Raw genomic sequence first — 21,249 nt, 5'->3', positions numbered from 1 at the left:
GGGACATGCCGGTCAAGCCCTCCACTAACCCGGACGACGCTGGGCCAATTGTGCGCCGCCCCATGGGTCTCCTGGTTGCGGCCGGCTGCGACAGAGGCTGAACCCAGAATCTCTAATGGCACAGCCTTAGACCACTGCGCCACTCAGGAGGCGGCTAAAATAATATTTGATTGTTTACTTTGTACTGACTAGGGGCTCAATTCAATCTGTATTTCTGAAGCGTTACAGATTGCTCGCTAGAAATGTAAACGGTAATTTCCGATTTAGCGGATATGCAGCATTTACAATCTCCATTAATGCGCTGCAGAGGTCTATATCGGTCCAGTGAAAATATTTGGTGCTGCAGCCCCCTCAGCACCGCTACTCCCCACGGCTATGGTTTAGAGACATGTAATCTTGTCAGTATGTCCATAACCTTTGATAGAGCCCTTGGTTGCCCTGACCCAAGTTACTGGGCGCGTTCGACATTGCAGCCAACTTTAGAGGTGAGTTGAGACTGACTGCAAATCACTGACTACGAATCATCTTGCATCCTAAATAACTAGTCAATATTATTTGTAGAACAGTCTGTCATAATTTACCCATCATATATCACAGTATTGATGCTCTCAAACAGCCATTGACTGCAGTGCCTCTGAGAGCTTAGAAAACATGGTTGTGTTTGAGAACATCCAAACTTAGCTGACACTCATTGGTCTCCTTCACCTGTATAGATATGGACTCGCCCAACTATATGCCTCCAGTCCACTTATATGACAGTCCAAATGGGACAATAGTTAATACTAAGAACAGCCAATGGATGGTAGGAAGAGGATAGATTTATGCTTTTCTGTGTGACCCTAAGATCTCTGCACTCTTCATTCTAAAGACAAATAGGATTGTAAATAACTGAAAAACAAAGTTGGTTCACAACAAGCTTAAACAGGTTAATGTATTATTATATAATTAGTGTAAATGCTCAAGGCCAATTATTAGTAGGCTATAATAAAAATAATTTAAAAGCATTTTATATTTTATTTAATTTGTTGATGGAAAGACTTTATGGATGAAAAACATGAAATGGTTTCACTACATCATGAAATATGGTAGTAAAATAGATACATCCTTTTAAAAACCAGAGTGGAAGAATGCAACTGCATCATCACTTTAGAAAAATAATTTATGGATCAAACCAATCTCACAACAATCAGTTGTGTTGCATATTTGTCATCTGGAAAACAAATCTTAAAAAGCAGAGATATCAGACTTAATCTGAAAATAAGAAGCCCCCCAAATGAATAACTTTTAAATATCATCAACCTTTGTGTTTAATTGCTTCCCAACGAGGAGAGTACATTTAGTTCTTTAACCACCTCGGTCTATCCGGACTGCCTCTCAGACACAGAATGGAATCCCTTTGCAACATGTTGGAACCTTTGCAACTCAAAGAGAGAAGTGTTTGAAAGACTGGGTATCTACCAAACACAAAACATAACACATGTGATCCACATTTGTTCTAACTTTGAAGGGAGTGACATAATACATCTGATTAAAATACTACTATAATTTAAATATCCCTCACCCCACCCCTATTTACCGGTAGAAGGAACCTCCAGGTATTCCCTGCCTAGCCTGGTGCCAGATCTGTTTGTGTTGTCTTGCCGCCCTCTATGGTCATTGTCGTGACATTGACAATAAAGGTAGGAGCTGGCAAAAAAGCACAAACTGATTTGGGATCAGGCTATTCCCTGACAGCTCTGTCTAATAAAGACAGAGGCTGTCTGTTCTGTTCTTCTAGGCTGGCCGTCAAAACAAAACATGATTAAATCAGATCATGATAAGAAAAGATACATGTTTGAAAATAAAATCAACTAAAAACAGCAAAAGGGGCCATGCAGAGAGAGAACCAACTTCAGTCAGTCAGTTAGTTGTGTAGAAAAGAGATGGTCGGAGAGGGAGTTGCAGTAACATGCCACGGTGCTGAATGCATCCCAATCACACATTTTATGTGACCTTACTTGACGTTGGCAAGTAGTGGGCACAGCCCTTAATGAATGGAGGAACAGTATGGTCATCAGCTTCACAAGCCAATGAGGAGTGGAGTATTGCGGTCAATGCAACTGTCATTCACACATCGCAAACAGTGTCCATAAGTCATAGGCTCTCCAATTTCCTTCATCATCTCTTTCGGTCAGTAGATCTGGAGGTAAGGTGTGGTGGCCCCGTCCCTCCACTTGTGGACCTTGTCTGTGATGGCCGTGCGACAGAGTGGACACGTCTTCTCCCGGTTAAACCACAGAGCAATGCACTCGTCACAGAAAATATGCTGTTATTGAGAGAGAGAAAATAAACAAGCATCCTCAATCAAACCATGCTACAATAAAGCACATACAGGCAGTACTGTATGTGTGTGTAGCCTCAGATACCAGGTTTCTAGTGCCTGGTATCTGGTTAAAGAGTAAAAAGGTACACGTTCAAAAAAGTCTGCAATGTTTATTCTGCAGTAATGTGGTGGTGTATCTTACCTGACACAGGAGGGCTCGAGGGTTCCTGTATTCTGCCTGACAGATAGGACAGATGTCCCCAGCCTCACTGCACTGGCTCCTGGTGGCTGCTGCCCCCGTGTGCTGAGGAGGAACAACAACACATGTTACCATCCCACACAGTCAACAAACAACACAGATCCAAACTACTTACAAGGGTCCACATTATACTGACCTGATCTATACATGGAACAAGCTTTTCAGCATGTTCAAGACAAGTAGTCACTTGTCAGGCAACCCACATACCACCACTAAGAACATTTTTGACATGTTGATCTATTTAAAGTACTGTACCTCGCCACTGAGAAATAGCCTCACAGTTTTCTGGAAAGACCCCCACTGTCCATACAATCCTAAAAGCTGATTTGAAAAAGTAAGAGTTTAGTACATTTAAACACAAGGTGTAAATAACAAATAATTTCCTCTACTAAATGAGCCATTTTGAAGCATCCATATTTGATCCATGATATGTGGTACAGTTGTAGGTCAGCCACCTTGAGTATGAAGTAGACCAGAGCCAGCAGGACTCCCAGGGTGAGGCCAGTGTTGCCATCCACCTCCTGGTAGGTGATCAGGTAGCGGAACCAGAGGGGGATGGGGGCCACAGACTGGTACACCTGGCCCACCTCTTCAATCAGCATGTACCACCGCCCCTGGGGACAGCGAGTCATGAGTGAATCAATGCTTTCCCGCTGTTGATCCCCTCCAAAATGGTGAAAGATCACACCAAAAATCAGGCTTTTTGTATTTGAACAATATGATTGGCTGTTCATTCAACCACGCTCCTCACGAGTCACAACTTCTTGAGCACTGGAGCAGTACATAAATTGGCGCGTTCACACAGCACACGCAAGCTGTCCAGAGTAAAAAGGAGCGCTCATCAATCCACTCACTGAGATTATTCATTTAAGGGAAATTGATTCACAAAAGTTAAATGTTCAATAGTGAACATACTAACAATAGGCTGGCTAGTGGCTACTGTTGATAGTCTGCAAAAGGAACATTAGGAACACCTAGCATTCTTGATTTATATATACACTAGATGAGGCTCTGTTTTGATGCCACCTCACCTCCATCGTAGCACTCCCCCACCATTGTAAAAAATATTTTGGATGCTTAGCAGGGTATAGCAGGGTTTCGGTTATGAGAAATGTACAGGACCCATAGGCCTATGCATTGGGTGGGCAACATGATTAGGGCATCCACCCACGGTGCTCAGAATGACAGAAACCACATTTACATTATGGTAATTCATCTTAACAGAACATGCAAGTCCAGGATGCAATGACGTGTCTTTAACACGAAATTTGAAGAAGTTCGAATAACTGTCCACATTACTTTTCTTCAGCCAACAATAAAGAAGAGTAAAGAACAGCAAAATCACTAGTAGATTACTGTCCGAAAAACAAACTTTTAAGTGGCATTGACCCAACAATGATAAAGAGTGAATATGCACAGTGTGCACTCACTAGAGATATGACCGATGCTCTCCTCTGGTGCCAATAAGATAGTCTATAGGCCGACTGTTGTTCGCTCAATTGCCAATTTTGATAACTAAAAGACAGATTAGTCTTTTCATTGTTTTCTCTTTACAGCAATAGCAATTTGCTTTCCAAACTATGTTCTTCCACAATTGAATTTCGAAATATTGCGATGTGCCTGGCTGGGCCTCTTTTCAGACAGTCGCAACTCAACAATCATCTATTTGGTATTTGCAGTGTGTGCAGCCTTTCCCTCCGACTGTAGGCAATGTGATTTAAAATAATCCTTTTGTTTTTTTAAGGCTAGGGGAAGCTTATGATCCTCTCTGGCCAAATAATGATTTGGTAGCCTTTTTTGAATGATTTGTATTTATTTCTGTATTGACAGGAGTAAGCTAATTAGGCTATATAATTTTGGCAATTTATTTCAATTTACTGAGGGAAAGCATAGCTTCCCCTAGCTTTATGGGCACGCCGCCTATGAGCCTATGTCAATCTACTGTCCCCCATAGTAGAAAAGTTGACCTATTCTATTAGTCAGCTTGTCAAAAAATAAATAGCCCAAACAGACTCTTGTACAGTTGTGCGACGATACATCCAAAATTCATACAACCAGTAGGCCTAGGCTATATACATTTTTTTTTTTAAAGCAATGAGTCTGATGTAACAGATCAGAACCTTTAGCTTAAAATGTTGATAAACAATTGTGCACCACCCTATGGGACTACCAATCACAGCCGGATGTGATTCAGCCTGGATTCGAACCAGGGACAGTAGTGACAGCCCTTGCACTGAGATGCCGTGCCTTAGACCGCTGCGCCACTCAGGAGCCCAAACCATGATGGGTCAAATGTATTTACATCAACTGGTATTTCCGTCAATGAATAGGCTGAAAAGCTTTATGGGATTAGGATTTTTTTTTCTGCAATTGACTTGTGCCAATTATATTTTGACATGTATTTAGTTTTCAAATTGTCCAAATTCTGGCTATTACCAGTTTATGGAAATCCTGAGCTATATACAGTCGTATGAAAAAGTTTGGGCACCCCTGACAATTATCATTATTTCCATTTATAAATAATTGGGTGTTTGGATCAGCAATTTCATTTTGATATATCAAATAACTGATGGACACAGTAATATTTTAGTAGTGAAATTAGGTTTATTGGATTAACAGAAAATGTGCAATATGCATCAAAACAAAATGAGACAGGTGCATAAATTTGGGCACCACAATAGAAAAATCACATCAATATTTAGTAAAGCCTCATTTTGCTAAAAAAACAAAAAAAAAACAGCCTCTAGACGCTTCCCATAGCCTCTAATGAGTGTCTAGATTCTGGATGAAGGTATTTTGGACCATTCCTCCTTACAAAACTTCTCCAGTTCAGTTAGGTTTGATGGTTGCCGAGCATGGACAGCCCGCTTCAAATCATCCCACAGATTCTCAATGATATTCAGGTCTGGGGACTGGGATGGCCATTCCAGAACATTGTACTTGTTCCTCTGCATAAATGCCCGGGTAAATTTTGAGCAGTGTTTTGGGTCGTTGTCTTGTTGAAATATCCAGCCCTGGCGTAACTTCAACTTTGACTGATTCGTCAACATTATTCCCAAGAATCTGCTGATATTGAGTGGAATCCATGCGACCCTCAACTTTAACAAGATTCCCAGTATTGTCCAAATGTGCGTTTGCATACCTCAAGCGACTCTGTGGCGTGTGTGCAGAAAAGGCTTCTTCCGCATCACTCTCCCATACAGCTTCTCCTTGTGCAAAGTGCGCTGAATTGTTCAACGATGCACAGTGACACCATCTGCAGCAAGATGATGTTGTAGGTCTTTGGAGGTGGTCTGTGGGCTGTTTTTGACCGTTCTCACCAACCTTCGCCTTTTGCCTCCGATATTTTACTTGGCCTGCCACTTCTGGCCTTAACAAGAACTGTGCCTGTGGTCTTCCATTTCCTCACTATGTTCCTCACATTGGACACTGACAGCTTTTTTGTAGCCTTCCTCTAACCATAATGTTGAACAATCTTTGTTTTCAGGTCATTTGAGAGTTGTTTTGAGGCCCCCATGTTGCCACTCTTCAGAGGAGAGTCAAAGAGAACAACTTGCAATTGGCCACCTCAAATACATTTTCTCATGATTGGATGCACTTGTCTATGAAGTTCAAGGCTTAATGAGCTCATCAAACCAATTGTGTGTTCCAATTAATCAGTGATAAGTAGTTACAGGTATTCAAATCAACAGAATGACAAGGGTGCCCACATTTTTGCATAGCCTATTTTTCACATCTCATTTAATTTCATACAACTTAATATTGCTACACTAAAAATCTTTGTCTGGACAATACCCCAGTACTCAGCTTTTATTAGAAAATGAATGGCATGCCACTGTGATCATTTTCTGGGACGACAGAGTAAATTATTATGCAGCCTCAGAGGGGTGCCCAAACTTTTTCATACGACTGTAAATTCATGTATTATTTTCTACATTCATTTTTGCCACATTTTATTACAGATACCTTAATGCATACTTTTTTATGTGAGTATATTGAATAGTTTTCCTTAAAGCATAATTTTTTTGAGAAGGCTAATGTTACTATCCCCACTACAACAACAACAATTACAAATAAGTAATTTTCTCCTTGAAATATTTAATTGAAATAATGTAGAATTTGTGAATGAAGAATTTGTCTTGTACACTGCTCAAAAAAATAAAGGGAACACTTAAACAACACAATGTAACTCAAAGTCAATCACACTTCTGTGAAATCAAACTGTCCACTTAGGAAGCAACACTGATTGACAATAAATGTCACATGCTGTTGTGCAAATGGAATAGACAACAGGTGGAAATTATAGGCAATTAGCAAGGCACCTCCAATAAAGGAGTGGTTCTGCAGGTGGTGACCACAGACCACTTCTCAGTTCGATTCAATCAGTTCTGGCCCCCGGAAGAGGGCCGCTTCTGGGCCTCCTTGCTAGCTGGGTAAGTGGCTTATTTCAGCATGATTTCCTGTCAATGCAAATATGTCTAAAAATGTTGCTAACTAGCTAACCAACAACTGTAATGATGTATTTGAAACAACAAGTGATCATTGTGCAAATGTATTTGTTTTCAAATAAACATTGGCGATGAAATATAGCTTACATGTTAACAATCTAAGCTGTTTTGCCACATGGTTGCACACATTTCGATTTTGTTGCCAAAGCGAGAGAACACAGGTATTGTGGTTAGTGAAGGGGAAGACAGTTGAATGTTAATCATGTTTAAGATTGAGTGAACTGCTAATATCATTAAGGAACAGAAATTATCCCCTCAATTCAGGTAAACATTATTTGCCTGTTCATATTGTGTGTCCGCGTACAGTATATTGCTTCTGTGTGTGTGTGTTCAGAATACTCCATATTGCTACGGCACTGATACTATGCCATCTCTGTAATAACATAGCAGATCCAGGAAAGCAGTACTTTAGACAGCAAGGAAGAGAGGGGAGTAGACAGGACAGAGCAAGAACACATGAGAACATAGAGAGACGGGAGGCCCACACAAGACAAACAAGGCACATTCCTTTCGAAGTCAGAGGAAGTAGTCCTTGCTAAACATTACCTCTCAAAAGAAGAAAGATGTCACTTCTGACATGTCCTGTGTGTATAAATTGTTCGACCTTGATATGTTCCCATCACTGAAGGCAATCATACAGGCCGCGCTGACAATCCCAGTTAACAGCTATGAGAGATCTTTCAGTGCATTAAGACGTCTACATACCTGGTTTAGGAGGCCAGTGACCCAAAATAGAATGCATCATAACAATTGACAGTGGGGCAAAAAAGTATTTAGTCAGCCACCAATTGTGCAAGTTCTCCCACTTAAAAAGATGAGGCCTGTAATTTTCATCATAGGTACACTTCAAAAAATCCAGAGAAAAAAAATCCAGAAAATCACATTGTAGGATTTTTAAAGAATTTATTTGCAAATTATGGTGGAAAATAAGTATTTGTCATTGAGATAAACTTTAGTTATTGACCAGAGGTCAAATGTTTTCTGTAAGTCTTCACAAGGTTTTCACACACTGTTGCTGGTATTTTGGCCCATTCCTCCATGCAGATCTCCTCTAGAGCAGTGATGTTTTGGGGCTGTTGCTGGGCAACACAGACTTTCAACTCCCTCCAAAGATTTTCTGGGGTTGAGATCTGGAGACTGGCTAGGCCACTCCAGGACCTTGAAATGCTTCTTACGAAGCCACTCCTTCGTTGCCCGGGCGGTGTGTTTGGGATCATTGTCATGCTGAAAGACCCAGCCACGTTTCATCTTCAATGCCCTTGCTGATGGAAGGAGGTTCACACTCAAAATCTCGTGATACATGGCCCCATTCTTTCCTTTACACAGATCAGTCGTCCTGGTCCCTTTGCATAAAAACAGCCCCAAAGCATGATGTTTACACCACCATGCTTCACAGTAGGTATGGTGTTCTTTGGATGCAACTCAGCATTCTTTGTCCTCCAAACACGACGAGTTGAGTTTTTACCAAAAAGTTATATTTTGGTTTCATCTGACCATATGACATTCTTCCAATCTTCTTCTGCATGATCCAAATGCTCTCTAGCAAACTTCAGACGGGCCTGGACATGTACTGGCTTAAGCAGGGGGACACGTCTGGCACTGCAGGATTTGAGTCCCTGGCGGCGTAGTGTGTTATTGATGGTAGGCTTTGTTACTTTGGTCCCAGCTCTCTGCAGGTTATTCACTAGGTCCCCCCTGTGTGGTTCTGGGATTTTTGCTCACCGTTCTTGATCATTTTGACCCCACGGGGTGAGATCTTGCGTGGAGCCCCAGATTGAGGGAGATTATCAGTGGTCTTGTATGTCTTCCATTTCCTAATAATTTCTCCCACAGTTGATTTCTTCAAACCAAGCTTACCTATTGCAAATTCAGTCTTCCCAGCCTGGTGCAGGTCTACAATTTTGTTTCTGGTGTCCTTTGACAGATCTTTGGTATTGGCCATAGTGGAGTTTGGAGTGTGACTGTTTGAGGTTGTGGACAGGTGTCTTTTATACTGATAACAAGTTCAAACAGGTGCCATTAATACAGGTAACGAGTGGAGGACAGAGGAGCCTCTTAAAGAAGAAGTTACAGGTCTGTGAGAGCCAGAAATCTTGCTTGTTTGTAGGTGACCAAATACATTTTCCACCATAATTTGCAAATAAATTCATTAAAAATCCTACAATGTGATTTTCTGGATTTTTTTTTCTCATTTTGTCTGTTAAGTGTACCTATGATGAAAATTACAGGCCTCATCTTTTTAAGTGTGAGAACTTGCACAATTGGTGGCTGACTAAATACTTTTTTTGCCCCACTGTACATACTAACACGCTTGGGAAATGTCTAATCTTTATGGATGGACTAACATCCTAGTACAGTGTAATATAACTTCAAACATTGTGAGTCTTTAGTTGGAGAAAGGATTGCATGCTGGTATGTAAATGCGTGTAAAATTAAGTGTTATTACTACAGGGGTGTTGCAGGGGGTCTATTTGTTTTTTTGTAGGTATAAATATTGTCCTGTAGCTAATTGACCTTGATTGAATCTGATTTATTACCACATATGATAAAATCATGATTTTCAAGTGTATTTGGTGCCTGCGTTTTTATTTTGGAACTGCACAGTGCGCACAGCATGACTAGCTCACATTAGTTAACAGTAATGTGACCAACATCAACATGAGGCTTTTTTGTTATTGCCAATCAAATATTGGACATGGTTTATGAAAACATTGCAACAAAATTATTTACTTTTTTCAACATTTTCTTCATGGAAAATGCACTTGTATTTTGTACTTGCTAATAGATTTTAAAAATATATTGACACCATATTCCATTGAATTAATATTAAGAAGTGTTAATTATTTGGCATCAGGAGAGCAAAGAGCATGGAAGAAAGCAGTGAGATATGCAACACAGCGTTATGTTTCTGCAAAATGTTCACTGCTAGCGTGCGGGGCACTTCATTTCGGTCACACAGGATTCAGCCCCAGGTCTTCAGGACTGAGCCCCGGATGTTCTGAATGTCTAGTGACGTCCCTGATATGGTCTAATTTCCTTGAAAGTCTACTAAAGTGAGACTTTGTCCTTGTGTGTTTCTTGGCCATTTACACTAACTAGGTTGTCAACTGCTAGCGAAGACACATCTGCACACTGTCACTGATGGTTTGCTTGAATTCCCTCATAGCCACAGTAACCTCCTGCCCTTAAAGGGAGAGCAGGACATTTTTATGTGATATTTTGGTCAAAATAATTTTTTTTGCAATTTACTACATCACTACAAAGCATGTCCATCTGTTTTTTTTCTTGTTTTGTAATTATTGCAGAAATATATTTTGTCAAGTAAAAAAAAAAAAATTACTGTATGAGTGGCTAGATTGGCCAAACCCTCCACTAACTCGGACGACGCTAGATTTTTAAAAATCTACCTGCCACTGTGGCTGGTGGACTAAACGTTGGTTTTAGGCCCTGATTTTAACTGCACCATGTCCAGGACACTAGAAATTCTGTTCAGGCCAGTACATTTTTAGCCAACGAGCCCGACTGGGCCTTATCAAACACCCGGAGAGGGAGAGAGAGCATCCTTCCTTGCTTACCTGGGCTCTGAATGTCACCAGGTTAGATGGTAGCAGTAGGATAAGGCACTTGAACCCCATGAAGAAGAACTTGAGCATAAAGTTGGTGACACCCACCGCCCATAGGACCTCCCAGAAACCCAGGGGTTCAACAGCTGGGCTCAGGAAAATTAGGCTGAGAGAGAGGGAAAGATGGATGAGAGGATGTGGATTACGTATTATGCTCCCAGTCCTGATGTTTTTAATGTTTGTCAGTTTTGTGTATTAATCATACCATGCTGTGAAGCCAAAGGCAAATTTCCACATATTGCGTATAATTATTTTGATTCTATTCTGGTCTGCTGTGAGCATGTGAAGTAAGGGGAAACTTACCAATAGTAAAGTGACTCAGCGAGAAATGTGTAGTAAAGCAGAAGTGTGGAGGACGCCAGGAAGAGGAGCAGCCATACGCACTCTATTTTTGACCGACGATCCTGAGGAGAAATACACTGAAGACGATCAGATTCAGACTGAGGAATGAGTATAAATTAAAGCAATGGATGTATAAATTGAGAATATACAGAACCAGTCAAAGGTTTGGACACACCTACTCATTCCAGGGTTTTTCTTTATTTGTACTATTTTCTACATTGTAGAATAATAGTGAAGACATCAAAACAACATATGGAATCACATAACCAAAGCAAGTGTTAAACAAATCAAAATATATTTTATATTTGAGCTTCTTCAAAGTAGCCACCCTTTACCTTGACAGCTTTGCACACTCTTGGCATTCTCTCAACCAGCTTCATGAGGTAGTCACCTGGAATGAATTTCAATTAACAGGTGTGCCTTGTTAAGTTAATTTCTGGAATTTCTTTCCTTCTGAATGTGTTGATGCCAATCAGTTGTGTTGTGACAAAGTAGGGGTGGTATACAGAAGATAGCCCTATTTGGTAAAATATCAAGTCCATATTATGGCAAGAAAAGCTCAAATAAGCAAAGAGAAACAACAGTCCATTTCTTTAAGATATGAAGGTCAGTCAATCAGAAAAATTTCAAGAACTTTGAAAGTTTCTTCAAGTGCAGTCGCAAAAACCATCAAGCGCTATGATGAAACTGGCTCTCATGAGGACCACCACAGGAAAGGAAGACCCAGAGTTACCTCTGCTGCAGAGGATAAGTTCACTTAACAGCCTCAGAAATTGCATCCCAAATAAATGCTTCACAGAGTTCAAGTAACAGACACATCTCAACATCAACTGTTCAGAGGAGAATCAGGCCTTCATGGTCGTATTGCTGCAAAGAAACCACTACTAAAGCACACAAGAAGAAGAGACTTGTTTGGCCAAGAAACACGAGCAATGGACATTAGATCAGTGGAAATCTGTCCTTTGGTCTGATGAATCAAAATGTTTGATTTTTGGTTCCAACCGCCGTGTCTTTGTGAGGCTCAGAGTATGTGAACGGATGATCTCCGCATGTGTGGTTCCCACCGTGAAGCATGGAGGAGGTGGTGTGATGGTGCTTTGCTGGTGACACTGTCGTGATTTATTTAGAATTCAAGACACACTTAACCAGCATGGCTACCACAGCATTATGCAGCGATACGTCATCCCATCTGGTTTGAGCTTAGTGGGACTATTATTTGTTTTTCAACAAACACTTCCAGGTTGTCTAAGGGCTATTTGACCAAGAAGGAAAGTGATGGAGTGCTGTATCAGATGACCTGTCCTCCACAATCAACTCAATTGAAATAGTTCAGGATGAGTTGGACCGCAGAGTGAAGGAAAAGCAGCAAACAAGCACTCAGCATATGTGGGAACTTCCTTATTTTTAACCTTTAATTATCTAGGCAAGTCAGTTAAGAACAAATTCTTCTTTTCAATGGTGGCCTAGGAACAGGGAAAGAACGACTGATTTTTACCTTGTCAGCTCGGGGATTTGATCTTTCAACCTTCCGGTTACTAGTCCAACCCTCTAACCACTAGGCTACCTGCCGTCCTTCAAGACTGTTGGAAAAGCATTCCTCATGAAGCTGGTTGAGAGAATGCCAAGACTAGGCAAAGGGTGGCTACTTTGAAGAACCTCATAAAATATATTTTGATTTGTTTAACACTTTTTGGGTTACTACATTATTCCAAATGTGTTGTTTCATAGTTTATGTCTTAACTATTATTCTACAATGTAGAAAATAGTAAAAACAAAGAAAAACCCTTGAATGTGTAGGTGTGTCCAAACCTTTGACTGGTACTATATATTTTCTTCCATTAGTGACTTACCTGAAGAAAGACTTGGGTTTGAATGTTCTTATTCGCATAAAGAAAAGTTGTAAACAAGCCAACTCCAACAGCTAGACCTGCAACAAAGTCATGGAAGAGATGTCAGATAACCTTACTAGATAAATAGAAATTTGTTCCTGACTGTATATGTTATAATTACCTGAAACTTACCTAGGGCATGCTGGATGACTAGTTTAGCACCGAGGATGATTATGAAAGGAAGACTCTTCTGAACCCAGCGGAAGAGGTAGCGCAGTTCTGAGAACGAGGTGCTGGGCTCCCCTGACTCCAGATCAGCATCAGCTGGGTCTGTCTCACTGGGCTCACTGTGAGAGTGCTGGTGTCCCCCACCATGTGAATGGGAGTGGGAACTGGTTCTGGAACTGGCTCTGGACCTACGGGATGATGCCCCTCCTCCTCCTCCACTGGGCTCCCCGGGCCCACTGGAGAGAATAGGTACCCGGACTTCATCACTGGCCTCTGGGATGACAGAGCCCCCGGTAGCCCCTGCTGGTGTCCTGGTCAGTAGCTCTGGCTGTATAGTCAGGGACAAGCCATTTCCTGCCTGATGGGCACCTACCTCGCTGGAGTTAGGTTGCATCACAGTTGGTGATTCCCTCGATTTCAACGTTCTTCTGGAATCACTCCTTCAACAAATAAATTGTTTGAGGTAAAGAGGAGAGACAGAGGATATAGCCTAGTTATAACGTGCAGGTGCTAGCTAACAATCTTGCTAAGTTAGCTAGGCCTAGGAGAGAGTGGGGTAAGTTGAGACAATTGTTTTTAGGAAACAATAGACTAAATTAATAATTTAACCAAATATTTAGGAAGATGTCATCATTTCATGGAGTCTGAAGGAAGTAACCACATGGAAAAAGTGGTAAGCAAGTGAGGTCCAAATAACAGATTTTCACCAAGTCAAATTAACATAGTGTTAGTAGTTTCATGATGCTTGTATCTAAACAAAAGTACAGAATTGTAAGATTGTTCTATAAACCTTTTTGAGTCTCTATAAGCTTCCATATGAGGTCATAAACCTAGCACGAAAGTGCATAATTGTAGCTGTGTGGGCTAAGATAGTCAAATATTTGTCTTGGGGTATGTTGAGCCAATACCCATTGGGCAAGTGGAACAATTGAAGTGTTTTCTTCCCGGGTGTAATGCAAGACATTATTGCTGGGATATCAGGTAACAACAGGGCCTGACCTATGTTAAAAGTGTTTTAAAAAGTACAAAGTGTTTGTTAGGTGTTAAGCCTGTGTTAAAAGGTGCTTAAAATTATTAAAAGACAAAAAAGCGATTGTGATGAATTGTGTTTGGGGTACGTTTTTTTGGACAAGATATGTTCTCAAAACTGTAATGTTTACATTAATTCTGATTATTCAGATATCGTTGTTAGAAATAATACTACAGTATATTCCCCGTGATGGAGTGATGGTGAATGTAAAAACAAAAATCGCTAAACATAACCCACTCTCCCCTACTAGCTAGACAGCTGCTTGTGGCAGATCTGCACTATCATCTCGAATTTATGTGCTTTCCCGGTAATACACTGGTGTCCCCAGTGCACCAGGTCGTACATAAAGCATCCTCCATTCAGGCTACAAAGCATACTTAATTAACTAGATTTAACTAGATTTAATGGCAAGCCGATCCCAAAAAATGCAAAAATATCTGTCTAAAAACAATTTTCCACCAGCACTTTCGGATGTTCGGACAACGTAGGTTGCACACCGCGTTCAACCGACTATTGCGCAGATCTACCCGCCACATACTACTAGGTTACTCCCCTACTAGCTAGCTACAGGTTGTTATTGACAGCTTAAATAACGTTAAACCATTGTAACGCAGTCTAGCTAATGTTACTTGGTCTGGCTAAATTACAGTCAAAGATTCAGGGCTGTGTTATCACCAGTAACGTTATATCAATACCCACTTTTGTACCAGTCTAACAACTGTTTTCTCTTTTGTTTACATAAGTAGTGACAATTAGCTAACGTTTGGTAGCATTTAGCTAGCGAAACATAACTTTGTGACAAGCTGTCTGATCAACATTACAATTGACACTGACAGCTCTTTGGCAAATAGAGGCTGTTGACACTGATGAGATTAATGGCAGTTACTATAGCTAACTGTATATTGTTCGTTAGACTTCAAGTGACAAATATTCTCTATCAGCTAGCTAGGCTAACGGTATGTAATTTAATTAGCAATGCAAGCAAAAAGGCTTTAAGTACCTGTCATACTGAGTCCGGAGTTTCATGATAAGCCACCGTTCTCCATCTAATACGCAAAATTAACCAAAAATGTAAATAAAATAAACGATCTAAAAACAAGCTAAGCCATAAGCCTATCGTTTGGAAGACATCTTGAATACGACAGGCGGCAGCATCAGCGTCGCGAACTGACGTAAAATTGGTCAAAGACAAAAGAGAACACCAGAGAACCAACTCAGCGAAGCAGTCAGTGAATGGGAAATAGACAAATATATCGTTTTTATATTTACTTCTAATGTGATGTAGGCTAAGCAACAAACATTTATACCATAAATCAATCCCCTTCAATTAATTTTTGTTTCGTGAAGCTCTACGCCAGAAGAACAGGTAGACTATAGTCACAGGCTCAGTGGCAGATATGTTTTCTTCCCCTTTGGTTAAGTTTAGGGCTGAGGTGAAGTAATCGGATCCTAGATAAGCAACCAACTTGAGCGTCCCCAGCTGCAGTAGGCTAGTCGACAACAGACATCACATTAGCTTAGTGTATTTCTGAGTGACATGTTGTATTGCGGGCATATTTCCCCCGTGGCAATGTCTGTCAACTGGTGATGTTACAATGAATATGATAAGTGCTTAGTTGAGTCATATTCAGAGCCCCCTATGTAGTTATTGTTCTGTTGATGCTTGTTTAATTGGTTGGTGGTTGGCTTTCTAATGGAAGTTTTACAGTATTATAATCTGTCCTATGATCTTGACTAAAGCTCTCAAATGTACAGGAAGGAAAGAATTTTAAAAAATACATTGAGGTGCTGTGTGACTTTAATTATACATATTTAGCGGTGTTTTGAAGTGCTATGATAGCATGTTAGGATTTGCAATAGCTGTGCAGGGTTCAACATTTCACCTTGGGCTGGGATGCTATGAACATTGATGTCCTTCCATGTTAAGTTAACATGCAAGAAACAAAGAGCATTGATGTCTCTGTGTGCAGTGTATTGTTATTTCCTGATCATGCATGTATGTTTTCTCTATGCTTCTGCAGTGGGCAGTGGATCAAACCCCTTCAACAGTGTTCATTTAAAAGAGGAAACAAGCCCATCTCATCTGAACCTGAACAGGCTGTTAATATTCCTCTATTACCTGGGTCTATAGCCTCGGTCCCCAGGTGCTGCTGGGCCCCATGCCAGCCATCTGTTCCAGCAGGCACGGGGCCCGGCTGTGCGGGGCTCATCTGCAGCTAAGGCCAGTGGCAGGTGATCTCCCATTGTGTAATGGATGAGGCCTTCCCGCTGGAAGAAAGGACAGCTGCCAGAGTGATACTCAGATTTATTTAGAGATGTTCATTCCCACACATTCTCCAGAGACTTGAATGATTTAACACACACCAAACAATGTGAGCTCATGTAGAAAACCAAAACATTTAAAGGATTTTATCACATCATTAATGTATGATCATACATATGATCTGCATATTCTATTCTGTACCTAGCCTAGCCATACACATACTGTATAGATACTGTATGACACCTCTATAAGCGGATAAAAATTGTCCTGACATGTTGTCCATCTATAAAGTCCTAAAGTATACCTCTTTCTCAATAAGCATCCTCCACAGAAGAATCTCTACAAATACTGTCTGATTGATGATATCTTCCTCTGTAATCTCTCTCTGATTTATTTCTCTGAGAGGTTGTATTCTTTATTCTAGGTCTCCGGGGTTGCCTCTACAGTGAAGCACAGGCTAATATGAGCTGCAGCGCAAGCCTAGCTAGCTGTACCCAGTCATCATCCTGAAAGGAGGTTAATGTGGTGTGGCTGTGAGCTACTTCCAGTTCCCCTGCCTCTCATCCGCCTGCCTGCCTACTCACTGCCATGTAATTGTGTTATTACGTCGTAGGATTGTCAGAGGACTCCTGGGCCCCAGTGAAGATGTCTGAGCACGGAGCAGCAGTGCCTGTGGAAGTTAACTTGACATATAAATTGCTATCTGACTACCGGGAGATAGATAAATGCATCTCGCCAGAAAACAGATGCAGGGAGCAGTGACCTGACATCGCTTTTGACAGACTCTATGTCGTCTCTTTCGCTTCTCCCCTCATTTTTTTTCTCTCACTCACTTGCTGTCTCTCTGTTCACTTGCTGTCTCTCTGTTCACTTTGTCAGCTGCTGTTTCTTCCTTTGATATCTTTACTACAAGAGTTTCCACTGACTGAAGAGTCTGAACCATGTTTGCCATGGGCTTACTGGGCTTTGTAGGAGTAGAGACAGGTTGGGGACAGTTGGTTATGCATTGTGGTGAATTGACTCATGTTGTTGAGGTCACAAGTCAGGTCACAAACGTCATCATGAATATTTATGTCAAATGCATATTGAATTAGCCTGGTCTCTTTGTGCTGTTTTGCCAACGCATATGATCGGACTAAGCTAATGATGTATAACTTTCCCAGATGCTTAGCAATGACCTCGCAGTAAGAAAAGGAACCATCAGCTTACAGTTACATTGCATTCAGAAAGTATTCAGACCCCTTGACTTTTTCCACATTTTGTTACATTACAGCCTTAATTCTAAAATGTATTAAATATTTTTTTCCCCTCACCAATCTACACACAATACCCCATAATGTCAAAGCAAAACAGGTTTTTAGACATTTATGCAAATGTATATAAAAAAACGGAAATATCACATTTACATAAGTATTCAGACCCTCTACTCAATACTTTGATGAAGCACCTTTGTCAGTGATTACAGCCTCGAGCTGATCGTGGACTACAGGAAAAGGCGGGCCTGTCACGCCCTGGTTGAAGTATTTTGTGTTTATCTTCATGTATTGGGTCAGGCCAGGGTGTGGCATGGGTTTTTGTATGTGGTGTGTATATATTGGGATTGTAGCTAGTGGGGTGATCTAGCAAAGTCTATGGCTGTCTGGAGTGGTTCTCAATCAGAGGCAGGTGTTTATCGTTGTCTCTCATTGGGAACCATATTTAGGCAGCCATATTCTTTGAGTTTGTCGTGGGTGATTGTCCTTAGTGTCCTTGTTCCTGTCTTTGTTAGTTTTCACAAGTATAGGCTGTTTCGGTTTTCGTTTCGTTCATTACGTTCTTTGTTTTGTAGTGTTTGTGTTAATTCGTGTTTACGTTTGTTCATTAAACATGGATCGCAATCTACACGCTGCATTTTGGTCCGACCTTCACCACATGAAAACCGTTACAGAATCACCCACCACAAACGGACCAAGCAGCGTGTCAACAGGCAGGAGCCACAGGAGAGGCAACAGTGGCAGCAGGAGCAGCAGCAGCAGCAGCTGCAGTGGGAGAGGCTGCACTACCTGGAGAAATGGACATGGGAGGACGAACTGGACGGTAAAGGACCCTGGGCTCAGCCTGGAGAATATCGCCGCCCCAAGGAAGAACTGGAGGCGGCGAAAGCTGAGAGGCGCAGGTATGAGGAAGCAGCACGGCGAAGTGGATGGAAGCCCGAGAGTCAGCCCCAAAAATTTATTGGGGGGCGGGAGCATAGCGACGCCAGGTAGGAGACCTACGCCATCTTCCTGTGCTTACCGGGGGCTAGAGAGACCGGGCAGGCACCGTGTTATGCAGTGGTGCGCACGGTGTCCCCAGTGCGGGTGCATAGCCCGGTGCGGTATATTCCAGCTCCGCGTATCGGCCGGGCTAGATTGAGCGTCGAGCCAAATGCCATGAAGCCGGCTCTACGCATCTGGTCCCCAGTGCGTCTCCTTGGGCCGGCTTACATGGCACCAGCCTTGCGCTTGGTGTCTCCGGTTCGCCTGCATAGCCCAGTGCTGGCTATTCCACCTCGCTGCACTAGCAGGGCGACCGAGAGCATTCAACCAGGTAAGGTTGGGCAGGCTCGGTGCTCAAGAGCTCCAGTGCGCCTGCACGGTCCGGTCTATCCAGTACCACCTCCACACCCCAGCCCTCCGGTAGCAGCTCCCCGCACCAGGCTTCCTGTGCGTGTTCTCGGTCTAGTACCACCAGTGCCAGCACCACGCATCAGGCCTACAGTGCGCCTCGCCTCTCCAGCGCTGCCAGAGCCTTCCTCCTTTACTGCGCTGTCGGAGTCTCCCACCTCTCCAGCGCTGTCGGAGCCTTTCTCCTCTCCTACGCTGCCGGAGTCTCCCGCCTGTTCAGCGCAGCTAGAGCCTTCTTCCTCTACAGCGCTGCTGGAGTCTCCTGTCTGTTCAGCGCAGCCAGAGCTGCCAGCCTGCATGGAGCAGCCAGCCTGCATGGAGCAGTCAGAGCTGTCAGTCTGCATGAAGCAGCCAGAGATGTCAGTCTGCATGAAGCAGCCAGAGCTGTCGGTCTGCATGGAGCAGCCAGAGATGCCAGTCTGCAAGGAGCTGCCAGTCTGCAAGGAGCTGCCAGTCTGCAAGGAGCTGCCAGTCTGCAAGGAGCTGCCAGTCTGCAAGGAACTGCCAGTCTGCAAGGAGCTGCCAGTCTGCAAGGAGCTGCCAGTCTGCAAGGAGCTGCCAGTCTGCACGGAGCCGCCAGAGCTGCTAGTCTGTAAGGAGCCGCCAGAGCTGTCAGCCTACATGGAGCAGCCAGAGCCGCCAGTCAGCATGGAGCAGCCAGATCTGCCAGTCAACCAGACTCTTCCAGATCTGCCAGTCAACCAGACTCTTCCAGATCCGCCAGTCAGCCGGGATCTGCCAGGATCCGCCAGTCGGCCAGGATCCGCCAGTCAGCCAGAATCTGCCAGATCCGCCAGTCAGCCAGGATCTGCCAGTCAGCCAGGATCTGCTGAAACCACCAGCCAGCCAGGATCTGGTAGATCTATCTACCTGCCTGAGCTTCATCTCACTCCTGAGCTTCCTCTCACTCCTGAGCTTTCTCTCACTCCTGAGCTTTCTCTCACTCCCGAGCTTCCCCTCAGTCCCGAGCTGCCTCAGTCCTGAGCTGCCCTTCAGTCCCGATCTGCTCCTCAGTCCAGTGGGGTTCTGGGTGAGGACTACGAGGCCATGGTCGGCGGCGAGGGTGGACTATCCAGGGACGCGAGGAGAGGGGACTAAGACATTGACTGAGTGGGTCCACGTCCCGCGCCGGAGCCGCCACCATGGACAGACGCCCACCCAGACCCTCCCTATTGTTTTGAGGTGCGTTCGGGAGTCCGCACCTTAGGGGGTTCTGTCACGCCCTAGTATTTTGTGTTTATCTTCATGTATTGGGTCAGGCCAGGGTGTGGCATGGGTTTTTGTATGTGGTGTGTATATATTGGGATTGTAGCTAGTGGGGTGATCTAGCAAAGTCTATGGCTGTCTGGAGTGGTTCTCAATCAGAGGCACGTGTTTATCGTTGTCTCTGATTGGGAACCATATTTAGGCAGCCATATTCTTTGAGTTTGTCGTGTGTGATTGTCCTTAGTGTCCTTGTTCCTGTCTTTGTTAGTTTTCACAAGTATAGGCTGTTTCGGTTTTCGTTTCGTTCATTACGTTCTTTGTTTTGTAGTGTTTGTGTTAATTCGTGTTTACGTTTGTTCATTAAACATGGATCGCAATCTACACGCTGCATTTTGGTCCGACTCTCCTTCACCACATGAAAACCGTTACAGGGCCGAACAGGCCTCCATTAACATCATAGGGGCTGTAGTATAGTGGGTCGAGAGTTTCAAGTTCCTTGGTGTCCACATTACCAACAAGCTATCATGGTCCAAACACACCAAGACAGTCGTGAAGAGGGCACAACAAACCGTTTCCCCCTCAGGAGAGTGAAAATATTTGGCATGGGTCCCCAGATCGTCAAAGATTTCTACAGCTGCACCATCGAGAGCATCCTGACCGGTTGTATCACCGCCTGGTATGGCAACTGCTCGGCATCTGACCGTAAGACACTACAGAGGGTAGTGCGTAAGGCCCAGTACATCACTGTCCAAGCTTCCTGCAATCCAAATAGGCGGTGTCAGAGGAAAGCCCATAAAATTGTCAGAGACTCCAGTCAACCAAGTCATAGACTGTTTTCTCTGCTACCTCACGGCAAGCGGTACCAGAGCACCAAGTCTAGGACCAAAAGGCTCCTCAACAGCTTCTAACCCCAAGCCATAAGACTGCTGAACAATTAATTAAATGGCCACCGGACTATTAAATTGACCCACCCCCTCCATTTGTTTTGTACACAGCTGCTACTCACTGTTTATT

The 21,249-nt window shown here is 43.0% G+C and overlaps 1 protein-coding gene and 1 long non-coding RNA gene across 2 annotated transcripts; one reads left to right on the top strand and one right to left on the bottom strand.

Moving 5' to 3' along the window:
* Positions 1-991: 991 nt before the first annotated feature.
* rnft1 (ring finger protein, transmembrane 1) lies at positions 992-15,290 on the bottom strand. The gene is made up of 9 exons (XM_024431727.2): positions 15,122-15,290; positions 13,056-13,531; positions 12,885-12,961; positions 10,996-11,096; positions 10,645-10,798; positions 3,017-3,175; positions 2,817-2,882; positions 2,505-2,606; positions 992-2,305 (listed from the first exon to the last, which is right to left on the bottom strand). Exons 1-9 carry the CDS (start codon positions 15,145-15,147, stop codon positions 2,171-2,173), a joined length of 1,296 nt encoding a protein of 431 aa, XP_024287495.1. The 5' UTR covers positions 15,148-15,290; the 3' UTR covers positions 992-2,170.
* Positions 15,291-15,296: 6 nt separating this feature from the next.
* LOC112257847 lies at positions 15,297-17,675 on the top strand. The gene is made up of 3 exons (XR_002954648.2): positions 15,297-15,487; positions 16,143-16,493; positions 16,809-17,675. It is a non-coding gene; the product is annotated as an uncharacterized LOC112257847 (long non-coding RNA).
* Positions 17,676-21,249: the final 3,574 nt, after the last annotated feature.

This window comes from Oncorhynchus tshawytscha, linkage group LG09 (genome assembly GCF_018296145.1).
Source record: "Oncorhynchus tshawytscha isolate Ot180627B linkage group LG09, Otsh_v2.0, whole genome shotgun sequence".
Lineage (NCBI taxonomy): Eukaryota > Metazoa > Chordata > Actinopteri > Salmoniformes > Salmonidae > Oncorhynchus > Oncorhynchus tshawytscha.
This window is presented reverse-complemented; position numbering and strand designations above follow the sequence as displayed.